The following is a 17,820-nucleotide window of genomic DNA, read 5'->3' as shown; positions in this document are numbered from 1 at the left end:
CCGGCCATGACCCATATTTAAATGTTTGGGGCTCCAAGACCAGGACAAAATGTGAGAGCATATAATAAATCAGACGATCTTGTTTTGTCTATTAGCACCTTTCAGGAGTTACTTGGTCATTCAAACTGATAAGTACAAAAATTGTACAACTACTTTGTTAGTTGATTTGTCCTTTTCATTGTTTTTGTATATCACTGTGTGTAATTTCACTCATACCACTACGATTTCCCTACTATTACAATTAATAATTCATTAATGAACATCACAGTTTACCTCAAGCTGTTCTTTTTCTCTCTCTTACTGGTATTAATACATAATAAAAGCAGATTTTAATGCTACAGTGTTGTAGTATAAAACTGTATCATCACTCCTCTGTATCGCTTATCTTAAACAGGGTCATGAGGAGCCACGCCTAGAGGACTCGAGGTGCCAAGCCATCGCAGGGCATAATCGTGTGCACACACTCATACACACCACAGACAATTAAGAAATGCCAAACAACCTACAATGCATGTCTGTTGATCACAAGGAAACCACCAAAAGAAGAAAACGCATCCTCCAACCTCTGAGGTATGAGGCAAACATGCCAACCACTACAGCCACCATGCCCACATCTGCACAATTTGTTTATATTAGTATAAAATCCCTCTTTCTGTTGGGATGCTAACTGATCAAACACAGAATACTGACTTTTACCTGTTAGTAAAAAAGTTTAGACTTTAGGTTTAGTTCAGCGATAGCTGTTCATCCTGTACTCTGGTGTTCATCATCAGAATCAGAATCAGCTTTATTCGCCAAGTGTGTGCAGACACACAAGGAATTTGTTGTGTTTTTTAAGGATCTCTTGGAACATACAGTACATACAATCATACATATTTACATTTACAGCATGTGGCAGACACCCTTATATCCAGAGCAACTTACATTATCTCATATTCATACAACTGAGCAATTGAGTGTTAAGGGCCCTGCTCAGGGGCCCAACAGTGGCAGCTTGTGGACCTGGGAATCGAACTCACAACTTTCTGATTGGTAGTCCAACATATCTATACTGTAATTCATTCTCCATCTCCATCTCCGTCTCTTTCTCAAGATGGAGAATGAATTACAGTATAGAATTACAGAACACAGGTAATAATCCCTGTATTAGCTGTTTAAGTCAGGCATGGGGAAAAAAAACTGTTTTTCTGCCTAGATGTTGTAGTGCACAAAGATCTGTAGCGTCTTCCTGAAGGGAAGGTGGCTGGTGTGAGAGGGGTCTGTAATGACGTGTACGCCAATGATCCTGTGTAGCTCTTACAACATGATCTTTGACAGCCTTAAGTTTGTCTCTATTCTACGGCAAAGTGAAAGAGATCCTCAAAGATGCTGGCATCTTTATTTAGGCTATGTAACACAAACCAAGACTGGGAAACAAGCTTATCTTTACTTAAAATCTCATTTGTATGTATTGTCTATCATGTATTATGCTGATCGGTTTAATGTGTCGAGTTCTCATGGACTTGGTAAGAAATAATGCAGGCTGATCCTGAGTTATGACAGCTCAAGGATTCTGAAGAAGTCTGCTGTAATATAGTGCAAGGAATTTCAACCTTTCAGCCTAACAGTCACATATTTAACTATATACCTCAGTCATTCATTCATACCTAACTTTTTAGTGTTTAATGGATTATACAGTGTTACACTGTTGAATTCACTTCATTCCTGCTGTGTTGTATGTTGCTAGTATAATAAAGTTTCATCAACATTAGGTTCAGTAAATTCAATAGCCTGTGTTCTGGGAACCAGGATTCTGCCGGTATAGTCGGTACACTTTGTACCGGTCCATTTTCTGAGAAGACAATGTTCACGTTTTAAACGTTTAACACTAACGGTCACTTTCAGGTAATTTACCTCACAGCGTTCATGGTTCAAACTCTTACCTTCAACGAATCGGTTAACGGTCACTCCCATCATCTCCCCTCCGTCACTGTCACTTTCCATCACTTCAGTTACTAAAATATATATTTAGATGCTTTTTCACGCAAGGAAAAGTACCAGGGAAGTTTTTTTCCGTTCAATCTGTAGTCAGAACAACCTCTTTGTCAAACATCTAACAGCTCTCTGCGTCAGCTAACTTCTTCCCCTCAGTGTAAAGTACAGCGAGCGAGCGCGCGCGCGCGGGTGTTCCGCAGGTGTGCGTGACAGCACGCGCCCCCCGTGCGAGAGGCAAAAAAAAGGCTGTGTCTCAAACCACATTCTACCACACTAACGTTCAGTAAACTTTCCACGCACTTTTTAGTAGGTCAGAACCCGATTGTAGACGTGAAGGAACTTTGTCTCCCAACAGCTCTATACCAGATGACACGCTGAATCGGCTCAATTTAAATTATGCTGATGGAGGTGGAAAAACAAACTGTCTGAACCAAAGGGTCAAAAAAAGAAAAATATGTCAGTATATCAACGACACTTTGGTGATATGTTTGATTTTATTTGTGTTCTTTTCACCTGCTATACTTTTGACTTTGTATAAAATAAAATATAAATATATAAAGACTATATATAAATAAAATTATATATATATATATATATATATATATATATATATATATATATATATATATATATATATATATATATATATATAAAAGCATATTATATAAGTCATAAGAAATAAAACAGATTGACCATCCTGTCCATCATTGGGCCTTTATTTGTCTCCTGATGACGCCAGATGACGCCAGATACTACTTTACATATTACCTGAAACGACACGTTGATATCAAAATGTTGTAAATAAAGAAAGATATTTTGGCTCCACCTGCAAAGGTACTATAACTGTAAACAATAAAAAAAAAACAGATAAAATGAAATCGACATGAAAGAAAACCCTTTCTTAGCAATAACTAAAATGGCATGAAGATGAAGAACAAAGAAGTGCATAGGATTTGAAAAACAATGATCAACGATAAGCCAATGGGATCAATAATAAACATCATTGCTTGTTTACCCACCAGTGCAGAGTAACGTGACGTTCTCCAATAACCAACTTTTATGGGAACAGAACACATGCAGAATATGTCTGGGCAAAAAAGTCCATAGTAAACTTTAAAGGGTTCTAAAGCTTTACCAAATCTGGCAACCAAAAGCTGGCACGTATGAAATCCTGCACTCAGCGTTGACATATATTGACATAAAAAAAAAAAGATGAAAAACCCTTTTGAATGAAAATGGGATATAGTAAGATAGCAGTTTAATATTGTTCCTTCAATACAAATCATATTATAAAATGGTAAAACTGTTCCTGAATCATTGGTCATATTTGCATAATGGTCAGGTATTGTTTCGTATAGCTAACTAATAAGATTTTTTTTTTTTGCATAAAACACCCGCATGAAATTTTAGATTAGAACAACATATAGGGTTTATACACTAGCTAATTATTCACCACTTATCTCAAAAAGGCAGGTCACATGGGTCAGTATAATTACATAAAGCTGCTTTAACTCATAGTTTCATAAAATTAAATATAATTTTAAAAGTCTGCTAAGGTTTGAAATGTCACAAGGTTACAAATCAGATGTCTTTAATTTCACAGCAGATGTCTGCTTGTATTGAAATGTAATGTGTCTCCCTTCATTGCACATGATTTTAGCTTGCTAATTCACTAGTGTAAACAAATGTGAGTCAATTAGTGATGTGTCGTTTATGAATAAATTAACTTTTTGAGCCATTTCTTATATGTACAGTAAATGTGAGTTGACTTCCAAGAGCCGTAAAATCCTTTTACTGAAAATTCAGCAGTATTCTGTGTTAATACTACTCTTATGCCTTTAATCACACCATAACAACAGTGCATGAAGTTAACTTTATCAACATCCAAAGTGTTTGTCACAGTATACTAATGTAGAGCCTGTTCTAATAAGACTTCTAAGACTTGTATGCATTTCTCATCTCTGTGGGAGTGAGACAGCATGGGAGTCCAACTGCCCTGCTGATTGTTATAATGATATATGTAGGGTATGTATCTAGTGAAATCAAATGCAGACACAGCAGCATAATAATTTTGAGGAATGAACAATAAGGCTATTTTTGGAAATCCCATTTTAATTCAGCCTTGGTTTGTAAGAAATGGATAACAGCAAAAGGAGGAGATCCCACTTGGGATGACTGGAGGCCCCATGATACTTTAAAAAGTCAGTAATAAGTATATAATTCCCCAAGGAGACACAATCCACACTGCTGTGGGACACTGTGATGGCTATTATATACACTTTTTAGATGGGAACTTGTCAGTGCCTTACAGAGGTGACCTGGATATGAGTGCCAAAGCAGGGGAAGGGGTATTCTAACCACTAACAAAATCAGTAGTGGAAGCCAAGGTCTTTCCAGTCAGGACAGGGTTATGACCAAGATGTATTCAGTGTTGGAAAAATTGGTGTTAAGGGAGGACGTGCATATAATTCATACAGATGTATGTAAAGGTTTGGGGACCCCTGGGTAAAAACATATTTTGCTGATTTTTGAAGTAAAGATAAGTTAACACAACCTCTGCAAATGTTTAAAAAAAAAAAAATTTAACAAAATGATAATAAGCAAAAAAGTATCATTCCAGTTTGTTAATCCTGTTGTGATGGTCTCTCTAGTGGGTTGCAACCCCAATAGGATTCCTTTAGTTTATATTACACTACATCAAAAGTAAGCTCTTTTTACTGAGAAGGACCCTCAAGCCTTTGGGGTTCAATCGCCAGTAAATAAACTATTCCTAAAAAAACTGTAGGTCAAGCAAGGCCAAAGGAATCACTGCTGTGGCTGCCATCATCTGCCTTGCATCACAAATGCTGGTTTGACAGATAGTAGCCTGGTTGAATCTGATTGACAAACATAATATATAATGGGAAGCATATTATATGGGATGATGAGCCTCATATCTTGTCTGTTTTAGAGACAAGGCCGTCTCAAAAACACAGATTTTAAATATGATTTATCTAAGACTCCTAGAAATTTATCAGTTCTACTACTGGGTCATTGTGCAAAAGGACGACAGACATGGTCTCCTAAGCAGCTCCATGTCAGATACATTTGATATTTGATCCTAATCTGAAGTGTACATTTGTTGTATGGACCATCTGTCAAGGAAACACTGAATGACACTGTCTAGAATGACAGTGTCTGTTCAGTCTGCTCCCTTTTGTCATTAAAGCTAGTTATTGCTTTGTTACTACATAATAGCTTGCACTATACAAGCATTATATTTTGTAATGGCAATGTGGCTTATTTTATATTAGCACAATGGCTAAGGTTCCACTTAAATGAGACTCAAACAAGGAATATTATATTATGAAATTAAACCTTTCACCATTTTCATGGCTTTTCACTATGATTGAAGTTCAATCAACAGTACTTGCCTGTTCAATTACAGCATAATGTCAGTCCCTAAAAAATAGTACAGGCCAGAGTACCCCCCCCCCCCCACACACACACACACACACTGCTCCTGGACTGTCTTAAAACATAGTTGAACTAATAGATGGAATAAAGGCATTTCAACTGTTTTTATGTCTAATTTTGCAAGATGTCTTAAAGCCTCTGCAATGCAATGGACTGTGCATAATCTCTTATCTGAACTATTTGCTGAGGGAGTCCCAATAGCCACTGATGAGCCAGATAAAGGTCGTAATCTTGCAGATTGTTCATTGGCAGACTATTATTTGCTACCCCAATAGTGGAAACTGGGATTGTTGCACCACAGATTTATTCAATTCTATTCAATTCAATTCAAATTTATTTGTATAGCACTTTAAACAATGGACATTGTCTCAAAGGAGCTTTACAGAACATAAGAAACATTGTAAAGAAAGTTTCATATTCTACAAAGATTAGTAGATTAATATTATACAAAATATAAAGATTCATATATTAATATATAGACATATTAAATGTGTTTGTATTTATCCCCAATAAGCAGACCTGAGTGACTGAGGTGACTGTGGCAAGGAAAAACTCACTTAGATTGAAGAGGAAGAAACCTTGAAAGAAACCAGACTCAAAAGGGAACCTCATCCTCAATTGGTTGACACTGGAGGGTGTGATTATAAATATACAGTCTGACAATTGTGTATTGATTAGGAGTTTGTTGTCCTCAAGGACCACATGTAGTTGGCATCTCCTCTTTGACTGTCCAAAATCCTCATGAAGCAGAATCCAAGTGGAGCTGGTACATCTCTAGATGCCTCAGGATCCTCACAGGGTTGGCCTTTTCTCGCTGAAGGTCCTTAATCTTCATGACATGGAACACAACTGGAGCTGGTACAATCTCCGGATGCCTTGGGATGGGAAGAAAAAGAGAAGAAAGTGTCTAAAGAGATATGTCTTAAAACTGGGAAAGTGTGTCTGAGTCCCGGATACTATCAGGAAGGCTATTCCAAAGTTTGGGAGTTAAATATGAAAACACTCTACTGCCTTTAGTAGTTTTAGATATTTTGGGAACTACCAGAAGTCCTGAGTTTTGTAATCTCAGAGTGCATGAAAGATTTTATATGGTTATATATAGGAGCTAAACCATTTAGAGCCTTGTATATAAGTAGCAGCAGTTTGTAATCAATTCTAAACTTAACAGGTAGCCAATGTAGGGATGATAAAATTGAGGTTATCTGATCATATTTTCTTGACATAAAAAGAACTATGGAAGCTGCATTTTGGACTAACTGTAGCCTATTTATTGAAGATGCAGGACAACCACCTAGTGCATGAACTAGCATCAGATACAGATAGGATGCTTCTTAGCTTGGCAATATTTCTAAGGTGGAAGAAGGCTGTGTTTTTTGTGGAGGAAAAAACGGAGGATGGAGTGTGAAAGCTTCGGTCTACTGGTTTCTGGATTGATAAGTAATATTTCTGTCTTATCAGAATTTAATAATAGAAAATCACAGGTCGTAGAAACTTTTACATCTTTAACACACTCGGTTAACCTAGACAATTTAGATATTCCATCTGGTGATCCCATGCTTTCTAATGATGTTTCCCAAGGGAAGCATGTGTATTAAGAAAAGCAAAGGTATATCACAAAGGCAGGTATCAGTAGTATTAAGGAAAAGGGCAAATTCAGCCTATCAGTCAGTATATGCAAAATTAAACCTACAGTATGTGGGGTTGTGTTAATGGGGTCACACATAATAGTGTGAACTAACAACACTATAGAAATGTTTTGTATTTACTACCACACACAGGATATTTATAACCAAGGGCCACAAAATTGCAAATGTCAGCAAACAATTGAGCAAACATATGTTCTGTGCTGCCTACCCATCAGACCTGATGTAGTCAGGAATTGCATATGCTCTCTTGGAGCAGTTCTGTGAACATGTACAGTAATTGCAAATTGTTAAGTATGTAGTTCAGCTAATGTGGAAAACAAAAGAACAGAACAATTAGTTTGCAAATAGATGGACAGGACAGTTTGGGCAGGATGTGTTGATGCAACACTATTAGAGCGAAGCAGGTCCAAGTAGAATCCCTGGAACACAGGACAGATTCTGCAGAGTTGAGGTACACAGGTCTGGCAAGGCAGGTTATGCTAACTACACTTGACATCATGAGTAAATCACATCGGTGGAGAGTCACCCCATGTCCTGGCCTAAGTGTCAGTCAACTGACAAACAGCATCTGCAAACTGGAGTGCTTGTTTCAATGCTAGCTGTACAACAGCTACCATACTGCCAATGTATAATACAATATAATATAATATAATGTAATGTAAAATAAGTTTCCACTACCCCATAAAACATGCATCAGTGCTCTAGTAGCATACATCTGGGCATAGTGTTGGGAGAAGAGCTATTAAGATTAAGGATTTGGCCCAAGCTGACCTACTTGTGGTCAGTTGTAATAACTGAAATGTTCCACACAAAACATAAGCATGGTTGACCTGTCAATACTTTAAAGCTCTTGATAAAATCCTTACACTGTTTCATAATGAAATCCATCGCAACGGGCCCTCTGTGAAAGAGCATGTTTGGTGCCGCTGGATGCATGTCACTTGGATTGCCTCCATTTTGAGGATCAAGCAAGGCTGTCACAGCTATTTTACTATTTTATTAAATGTGAATAAGATGGTACTAAGGAAAACTGCGAGGTGAGGGCTACCACAGTGTAGCAACACAGAGCAGTGGTAGCTGCATAAAGCAATCAAGGTGGTAAACTTAACAAGGTTAACAATTATATTGATGAGAACATGACCTTAATCACCTGTTAAATCTATTATCAGTACTGGAGGACAGGATCTGTAGCACTGACAGTAGTCATAATGTTTTTTTGTAGAATACTCCATATGGTGCATGTATAAAGTGAATGAAAGGATGAGTGTGACATACTGTAGATGGGTCTCATGTGGGGTTAAAGACACTGCAATTAATAATTGGCAAGAAAACCAGCATACATCGACACTTGACTAATTCTAGAGTAAACCCTGACCATCTTCCATAGTCATAGATATCTAGCCTGCTCAATTGGTCTCACCATCTTTCATGGTAAAATATAAATATGCACCACGACTCTTCTCTGGCACCTATGTGGTGGATTGAACTTCCCCTAGTTATCGAAACAACTTACTCTGGCTTTCTTTAAATACTTTTGTATACAGTTCTACATAAGGGCATCTGCCAAATGCATTATATGTACAGACCTAACTCTGAACTTACAGTAAGTGCCATTCAGACGTTGTGTAAAAGCTATGCATTTGGGATGGAGTTTGAGTAAATTGATGATTCAGGCATAAAGTTGGAAAGGAATCCCATCTGAGACCAGTATTAACTGTATAAATAAAATATAAAATTATATACTATTAATTATTCAATTGTGCTATTTATACAGTTAACGCCATTGAACACATAACGTTAGATTCAAAGATGTAGCTTATCTGGGGGACCGATAAAACTTATTTGGACAAATGCAGATAAATTACATTAATTTGAACTGTACATTTTTTTTAATTTGATGTATCGGATCAACTGTTTACAAGCAGTCACACAATGGATGAAAGGGGGGAAGCCATCTTATTAAATTAACCCAAAATTATTGTTGGAATTATTAAGGTAGCAAAATTATATTCAATATTCCTATTACATTCCTATGTCAATATTCCTACCACACATTAATTTCTGTGCTTGCCATATTATTCATATATCATTATAGTGTGTTCTTTTTTCTATGTGATTACAAGGATAAACTCTACTTCCTTTTCCAGTCCAAATACCATATTTTTTGATGGGGATTAAAGGTCTAGACACCACTGAGCACCACCTCTCCAAGTAATTTGCATAATCTGCATATGGAGCCAAGTAAATGGATTTAAGCAGTTGTTATGCCTATCTCTGAATATGAATAGCAGTTCTTGTCACCCCATGTGTGTACTGGCCTTTTAAATAAAATAACAGATCTGGTTTAAGCATACAGACAGTATCAAGGCCTTACAACATTTATAATAAAAAAATCAATTGATCATTGGCTAAAGTCCTCACTGAATCCTGAAGTACAGACTAAGTTCTCTAGTGATTGATTATTTTTCTAGTATAGAAAAATATGTTATAGAAACATTTATAAATATGCAGACCACAAAGATATGAAATGGCAGGAGAGCCCTGCTTGTGTGTAGGATACAGGACAGTTTAGGCAAATGTAATGCCCAGAGTGAAATGTAAAGGGAAATGTAAATAAACCCCTCACTGAGGCCATGTTGGCAGACGGGGGTAATTTGTTCAGTGGTAATTTGGCCTTCTAGAGTGTTGCATGTGAGAAGACCCTTGAGGACCTCTAACATAGTCTCTATGTCACTAAGGACTGTGTTTAACAGTTGAGGTTCTATGTATAGAAATAAGATCTAATATGTTTTCAAGCACATAGATACAGTATCCATCGAGTTCATGATTACTCTGGGTATTTGAGATTATATTTATATTTATTATAATGGGTTTCAGACATGAAAAAAATAAATTCTGCACTGTCCTTGCGTTAAGTGTAGTTGTTTACAGGTACTCAGACCTGTCTGCATTGTCTTGATTGACATTTTAAATGTTTTGCTTTGTGCACACTATTTGAAAGAATATTTAGAACACACTAAAGAAAAATACCTTCTTTAATCATGTTTGTGTTCACATTTATTTACAGTCTTATCTTTAACATGCCACCCTTGTCACCCTTTCCAGCATCTAACATCTTCTAACACCCCTCCCTCTGTCACTTTCCCTTTTAGCTCATTGGCTCTTGTGTTAAGCCCAAATATATTTTTAGGCTGTTATTCTTTCTGAGGGGTGGATACAAGTGAGGGGATATATACAGAACCCACCTACAACAAAGAACAAAAACTGTGAATGTTATACATCTCTCCAATCTTTATGTCCTCGTCCTAATTGACAATTGAGGATTAACATACCAGGACACTTTCCTGGAGAGAACAGCTAATTCAAAGTAAGAACATATGTGTTTTTCTATGTTTCTAAGTCACATCATTTCTATTCTCTTTCATTTCAGAAGTTTTCAATGAAATGTTTCACACAGATGATCTAGCTAAACTAACTTCCGAAATTGTCTTTATACATTTATGTACATTCACACAGCAAGATGACAGATGTCATGGTTCAGAAGTTCTCCTTCCCTCATTCTCCCTCACCTTGTCATGCCAAAACTGATGAACAGTCAGTCCCAGGGCATGGAACTCATCAAGGCATCGAGCGACTGGAGCGAGGAACATTAAAAGCAGCAAAGGACCCGAATAATAACCCAAACCAACACAACTCAAAGCTGGAGTATGAGGACACAGCGTCTGCATCCAAGGTCAGAGAAGCACATGCTCCCAGCACAGATCCTGACCTCCAGAACACAGATATGGGCTCTTCTGCAAATGGCAGGCCTCATTCGGAGCCTGCAGCGAGCACAAATGGCACCATTAAAACCTATCTGGCTTCTGAAAAACAGAACAGGGATTCATCACCAGTAGAGTATAGCCATTCAAAAGGCAAGGTTATGTACAAGACTGTGTTTGAGAAATGGGCAAGCCTGCAATATGAAGAACAACGTCCTAGTACAAAGCGGCAGCTCTCTGCAGAGAGTGCAGCAAAGTGTGTGACTGTAAGGAAAAGAAGCACAGTGGCAAGTAATGAAGGAGAACCAGCAAAGCCTCTCTCACACACCAATCCTGGCACACAGCCCAGGAAAGCTGGTCTACCCATACGCTCCCCCTGTCAGAGGCAGCCAAGAAGACAGCTGTTCGGCAGCATTGGGGTCTTCCACAAAGTGGACACACATGTAATTAGCAAAGGGAAGGAGGTAACACACACGCACACACATACATGCTCACACATACACATAACCTATCAAGATATTTCTTAATAATATCAGGTAGCCAAATGATATTAAACTATGTATATCAATTCATTGTAATATTTGAATATTGTATTTGAACTATAAACATACAGGCAATTTCATGATGTGGTAATTCACAGTGTATACTGAGATGCTAATTTAGTGGCACCTACCTTGTTGCTACATTCATCTGCAATTTTTACAGGCAGACCTACAGTTATATAGTGTTTTGGTCTATAATTATAGTAACCATTGTCTTGCTGCTGAAAACCAGCTAATGTAGTTGCACAAGCCAGTGTACCATAGTGACAGTCCCAAGCCTGGATAGATGGGGAGGGTTGTGTCAGGAAGGGTGCAAAATCAAGCCAGAGAAAGGTGGACATGCTTTGTGTACAAAAGACCAAGTGTAAGGGAAGCAAGGTTAGGAGTATTGGAGGTGAGTTCAAACTGTTCAACAGATGTGAAAAGAAATGGTGTAGATATTATCCTGAAGGAAGAGTATATTGGGAGTGTAGTGGAAGTGAAGAAAGTGTCTGACAGATTGATGATTGTGTAGCTGGAAACTGAAAGGCTGTTGACAAATGTCATCAGTGCATATGCTCCACAAGTGGGGTGTGGGGTGGAGGAGAAAGGAGATTATTGGAGTGAGTTAGATAAAGTGGTGGAGAGTGTACCCAAGAAAGGGTGTTGACTGGAGCAGGATTCAATGGGGAGGTTAATGAAGAGACCAGAGGTGATGAGAAGCTGATGGGTAGGTACAGGGTCAGGAAGAGGAGTGTGGAAGCACAGATGGTGGTAGATTTGATGGAAATGGCAGTAGTGAATACATATTTTAAGAAGAAGGAGAAGATAGAAGAGACCATACAGGGAACACTAGATGCAAGGCAGGCAAATCCTCCAGGATTGGAACACCTTCACAACTCAACCGTTTTTTGGCTAATGGGAGAAAACTTTGGTCAGTAAACACAAGGTAAACCCACTCTGCTATTTTTATTGATCTCCTTTAAATCAGCTATGTATGGGAGATGCTGCCTGTGCATTTTTTCAGAAGGTACTTAAAGACTATTTGCATTGGCTGAGGGGCTAATATATTGGAGGTTGTACCTCAGCAGCTGAAAGCATAGTTGCATAGAAATCACATACAAAAAACATATTTTATCCAGGATTGAAGACTCATCAACATATTGGGACAGTATTGATTATAGTAAATTACCTATTTAATTTTTTGCATCTTGAACTAACAAACATTCGATTGGGGCTTTGTTATTATCTCAATTCATACAAAACGTTTCTGTTCCATGAGGTCCTGTTCTAGCCACTGCTTTTTTCATTATTTCTAAATTCATAAACATAAGCTTTTCCTGCAATACTAATGACAACCAGTATGTTTCAGCATCCCTGATAAGAGCCACCAGTTTAATAAATTTCAGGAATGTGTAAAGGACATTAGAGTCTGAGTAACTTTCCTATATTTTTATTCTGTCAAAACATTTGGTCAGTTATGATCTGCCACATCTGCTGTAACCAAAGACACAGGTACTTCCAAGTTAAATAACTTTGGGCAAAATCCAAGCTCATGGCATAGAGATTCGTGAAACTGATATATTCAGATGCTATTTTAATTCTGCCCACTTTATAATGTGTATGTGATATCTTTTACCCCCACCCCATTGTGCTATCTTAAGTAAACCTTCCACAGTTCCTACTTGGATTTACTTTCCAAAAAAACAACATTTTATGCCTCAGACTCACCACCTTGTTGCATTGAATCTGATTTGGTTACCATACACTTCTTAAGATCTCCTGACGTGATTATAAATACTGCACCATATCAAATCCCAACTATCCCTTTGCTAGTTGATATCAAGATAATATCTGATACACGTAATATCATATCCTTGACTGTAGATATATATAAGTATATATAAGTATAGACAAAAATCTTTTTTTTTTTTTGTGTAGACAAAAAAACAGCAACCTACAACAAAAAACTATTAAGAATTGTCATATTCTGCATGCATAAAACTCAAACCTGAAGAGACTGAATGATTTTTTTTTTCAGGCAAAACAGTGTAGTACAGAATTTTCTGAGATTTTTTTATTTTCTGAAAATAAAGGTAAACATTTATTTTTTAAAACTTCAGTACATTTATTGTGAATAGCAACTTTTTGTATTTTTACTTCTTATACTTTTCTTGAGTATATTTGTAGCTGCAACTGTATATCACTTTTAAACTGACTAAGATTTTGAAACTTTGCATATACTCTCAGTACTTTTTTCACCTTTGCTCGGCAATGTGTGTAGCTACATAGGTGTACTGCCAACTCTGAAAGTATTCATAAAATGTACATAATACAAAGATTCCTATAAACAGTAAAATAGCAAAACTATTGGCCGTTTTCTTCCTTCACATAAGATTCACCAAGATAAGACAGAAAGACAAAGGCATGTCTATTTCCATATCATATATTTTGTATAATGAAATAAGGTTTAATATTATCGGCACATACAGTATATAATCAATATAACTATACATGGTCACAGTTTTTGTGTGCATGTGTATTTCAGCTGAAAGAGCAGGGAGTGTTTTCACCTCAGAGTATTGCCCGTGTTATTACGCAGGGGACCAGAAATGAGTTAGAAAAAGTCAGGGCCATATGGTTCTGGCTCTGCCATTATATTGGTAAGTACATACACCCACTTTCACTGAAAGAGTAAGAGAACACTAAATGACCTGGAGACACATTGATGCATTTTTCTTGAAAGAAACACTGCATGTAGTGAACACAAATACTGTAATGTATGGAGCATGGTGCTCTATGAATATTTTATGGGTTTGTGTGTGTGCAGAATATGATTTGGATGGATACCTGGGTCTTTCCCCAAAGCTCTGCACCCCAGAGGAAGTCATTAAGGAGGGTCGAGGAGTATGCAGTGGATTTTCCAGCATCTGTCTGGAGATGTGCAGGTGAAAAGACACAGAACTGCCAGCGTAAAGATTGCTGTGATTGTAATAGAATTAGACAAGCCATTTCAAGGGCCTCTTCAGATTATCTAATAAATACTCCATACATTTTCAGCAACAATTCATAAGATGGAGTAAAAACATATTATATGAAGTCATTCAGTGAACACACTCATTCATGGGAGTCTTTGTTGTACATGTCAATGTATTCTCATTTCCATATACTGTACATTGCAGTGCACCATTATACAATAAATACAGGGTGTCCCTAAAGTCACTATACCTAGGAGACATGTTGGTTGTGACATCGTCAATGGATGTTTATGGAAGTCTACTTTTTGGTTGGTTAGTAAATTTGTTAGTAAGCTTGGCAGCAGTATTGTGTGTAATATACTTGCTATGTTTCCTGTTTAAGTCCATAACAACCTTGCAACAGCTTCCCAATCCAGCCATGAGAATGATTTCAGTACTTTCTTCTATCTTTCTAAAAGCTTTCATTATGGCTGAAAAATCGAGAGAATAATAACTGTATATGACTAAATATGAAATATTTTAGAAAACAATTATGTGTGGAGAATTTTGGGACACTGTAGTATTTACCTGAAGTATATTCTGAGTTGATCTTGTTTTCTCTGTGTGTTCTGTAGGGAAGTTGGCATTCAGTGTGAGGAAGTGAGTGGATACAGTAAAGGCATTGGGCAGTGGCCTGGACACAAGCTGGCAGATAAGCCTTCTGATCACATGTGGAATGCTGTGTGGGTGAAGGGACAGTGGGGGCTTCTGGATGCCTGCTGGGGGGCTGGCACTGTCAACATGGACACCAAAACGTTTGTTAAGAGGTTAGAAGTGTATCGGTGTTTGTGAACATCACAACATCACCTGTATACAGTATACACATGCATTAATGTTTTATACCAACATTGTAATTCATTGAAAATGAAAAAAAAGACATCATAAATAAGTCTTTGTGTTATGTCTCACAGATTTGATGATTTTTACTTCCTGACTGAGCCGAGAGAATTTATAAACTCTCATTTTCCTGATGAAGAGAACTGGCAACTGTTGGACACTCCAATCTCTCTAGAACAGTTTGAACTGATACCATTAATGACCTCAGCATTCTACACGCTGGGACTGACCCTTCTACAACCCACACAGTACAAAATAACCACAGGTCACACACCCACACGTACAAATACTTTACACAAAATAAATAACAACAAAGGAATTAATGCATGTTCTCACCCACACTCTCAATAATGCAGAGGAAAGAAAAACAGATTCGCATGCAGAGAAACAGTCTCTGTTAAGACAGAGTTAATATCTGGCTCCTTAGCCCATTCTCCGGAGCTCTGGGACTATACATCAGAGGCGCCCAAAATAACATTCTTCATGTGTTTGTGAAGTTATTGTGTGCTTTAAAGACTAAAGCATCCCAAGGGAAGGAGGGCCAATATGTTATTGTTACTAAGATTTCCTGAAACAGTGACAGAATACCCTCTGCACACAGCAAGGGATACAAATATCTAAACACTGAAAGGAAAATGTAAAAGAGAAAACAGCAAACTCCCTTACCAACAACATACTTTCCATACTAATGTTGTAAGAGTTGTAAGAAATGCTGTGAGTAGTGGAAAACACACCCCACCCTATTCTTAATTGCTCAGTTTGTTTTAAAAAATAAGACTTGGTTCACACCACTGCATATGAACTAAACCTGTCTAAGTAGTCTTTAAAAGTTACAAATATAAAATATTTGTTTCACATAGATGATGGAGAGACAACTGTGTCGGTGAGCTCATCCGGACGGTTGACCTTTGCCTACGAGCTCAGGCAGCGGGATTCAAAGACAGGAGCCGCAGGGCAGAACGAGGTCGACAGCTCATGTGGTCTGCTGTCAGTGACGCAGCAGGGCATGAGTCTTCGTCTGCTCCCTCCAGAGCCAGGAGTCTATGAGCTGAAGCTTTTTGCGCGACCAGAGGGTGACTCTGGCACTCTGCTCTGGGTTTGTACTCTGGAGCTGGAGTGTCCAGCTGTCCAGCAAAGACAGTCGCTGCCTGCAAACCCCTATCTGAGTTGGGGCTTAGGGTCCAATGCAGGGGTGCATGGGGTGAAGAGTTGCAGTGTGCCAAGCCAAGACACTCTGGATGTTTGTGAGAGAGGAGAGTGTGAATTGGTGTTACACACCTTGCGCCCCCTGATGATGGTTTGTGAGCTCATACACCCTGAACTCAACTTTGCTCTGGCTAAGCGCTGCCTGGCACTTCAAATAGCAGCAGAAAAACTTGTGTGCAATGTGCTATGCCCATACAAAGGCTACTACCGTCTTTCTGTGTTTGTGCGTGATTACGATGATGGAAGTGGCTCCTTTCAGAATGTAGGGAATTTCCTGCTGCGATGCAGAGGCTCAGGAGTAAATCAAAATGTGCTATACCCCCCTGATCTTAGTCCATGGTGTGGACCAGGAATGCGCACTCAAGCAGCTGGTCTGTCAAACTTTAGCCACACAGGGGCATTGGTGAATTTGCCCCAGGGTCGCTGTAATATTACTTTTCACTGCACCTCATCACAGCTGCAAGTACATGCAGTCCTCAGCTCAGAGTCATATCAGAAGAACAAAGAAAAAATTAATCATACCAGCTTTTCACTGTCACGACACATTTTGCTCACGATCACAGACAGCAAGGTGACAGTAAGTGTGTGCGCACCTCAGCCTGGAGTCTATCGCCTTGGCTTGTATGGACGCACACCCCCTCAGCAAGATTACGCACCACTGTGTGACTACGTGCTACGAAGTGTGTGTGACAGATGTGGTGAACCATTCCCGTGTGTATATTCAGCATGGGGGAAAGGGTGCGTGCTGCTGGAGCCACGCGAAGGCGTGCTGGCCCCACAGAGCTGGGTATGTTTCCGTGTGCGAGTCCCGGCAGCGCAGAGAGTGAGTGTGTTAGCGGAGCAGCGAGTAGATTTGAAAATGAATAAGAGCAGGGTGTGGGAGGGCAAGGCCTTTACAGGGAGCATTGCTCAAATTAAACTGACAGCAGCCACCTCAGACATAGCTGACATGGCCGTGCTCATGACCTTTGATGTCCTCAACCTGGAGAGCAAGCTGTGATGGAAAAGAGCGAAAGGGAGACAGAGTATGCACATGAATGTGTGTGTGCGTGTGTGTAGAGCAGCTGGACAGAATCTATAAAGTGAGCTTGTTTGTGACAAAAAGTTGCTTGTAATTCTTTGTTTTTTCTTTTTCTGTTAAATGTGTTTTGCACTGAATAGGAAAAGAAAGTAAGTTTAAGTATTTCCTTAATACAGTAATCTCAATCACAAGCATTTTAAATGTCTCTGTCTTTGTCTTTTCATTGCATGATCTCAGTCTGATCTCTTCTAGTGTTCTAATAACATCTGTAAAGGATGCTAGACATTGTAGGAGGGCATAGTACAGCTTTAAAGGGTCATAGAAGGGCTCATTGTGAGCTTAGCAGCAAAATGATTCAAGGCCAGAGTGCCCAGCTCAGTG

The 17,820-nt window shown here is 38.5% G+C and overlaps 2 protein-coding genes across 6 annotated transcripts in view; one reads left to right on the top strand and one right to left on the bottom strand.

The window, feature by feature from the left end:
* slc4a11 (solute carrier family 4 member 11) overlaps positions 1–2,153 on the bottom strand; it is a 50,948-nt gene extending 48,795 nt beyond the window's left edge. The window contains exon 1 of one of the 5 annotated variants that reach the window (XM_047813020.1): positions 1,923–2,153. In XM_047813020.1, coding sequence (XP_047668976.1) covers positions 1,923–1,983 — 61 coding nt within the window. In that variant the 5' untranslated portion in view covers positions 1,984–2,153. The remainder of the gene's footprint in view (positions 1–1,922) is intronic. The other 4 variants (XM_047813025.1, XM_047813022.1, XM_047813023.1 and 1 more) reach the window with 4 other exon arrangements.
* Positions 1–17,547, top strand: part of ky (kyphoscoliosis peptidase) — a 30,828-nt gene extending 13,281 nt beyond the window's left edge. The window contains exons 2-9 of the mRNA XM_027142212.2: positions 395–570; positions 10,229–10,443; positions 10,593–11,301; positions 13,907–14,021; positions 14,189–14,306; positions 14,951–15,142; positions 15,287–15,477; positions 16,073–17,547. Of these exons, the coding sequence (XP_026998013.2) occupies positions 10,597–11,301; positions 13,907–14,021; positions 14,189–14,306; positions 14,951–15,142; positions 15,287–15,477; positions 16,073–17,418 (2,667 nt within the window). The 5' untranslated portion in view covers positions 395–570; positions 10,229–10,443; positions 10,593–10,596 and the 3' untranslated portion in view covers positions 17,419–17,547. The remainder of the gene's footprint in view (positions 1–394; positions 571–10,228; positions 10,444–10,592; positions 11,302–13,906; positions 14,022–14,188; positions 14,307–14,950; positions 15,143–15,286; positions 15,478–16,072) is intronic.
* The last annotated feature ends 273 nt before the right edge of the window (positions 17,548–17,820 follow it).

Source organism: Tachysurus fulvidraco, chromosome 4, assembly GCF_022655615.1.
Source record: "Tachysurus fulvidraco isolate hzauxx_2018 chromosome 4, HZAU_PFXX_2.0, whole genome shotgun sequence".
Lineage (NCBI taxonomy): Eukaryota > Metazoa > Chordata > Actinopteri > Siluriformes > Bagridae > Tachysurus > Tachysurus fulvidraco.
This window is presented reverse-complemented; position numbering and strand designations above follow the sequence as displayed.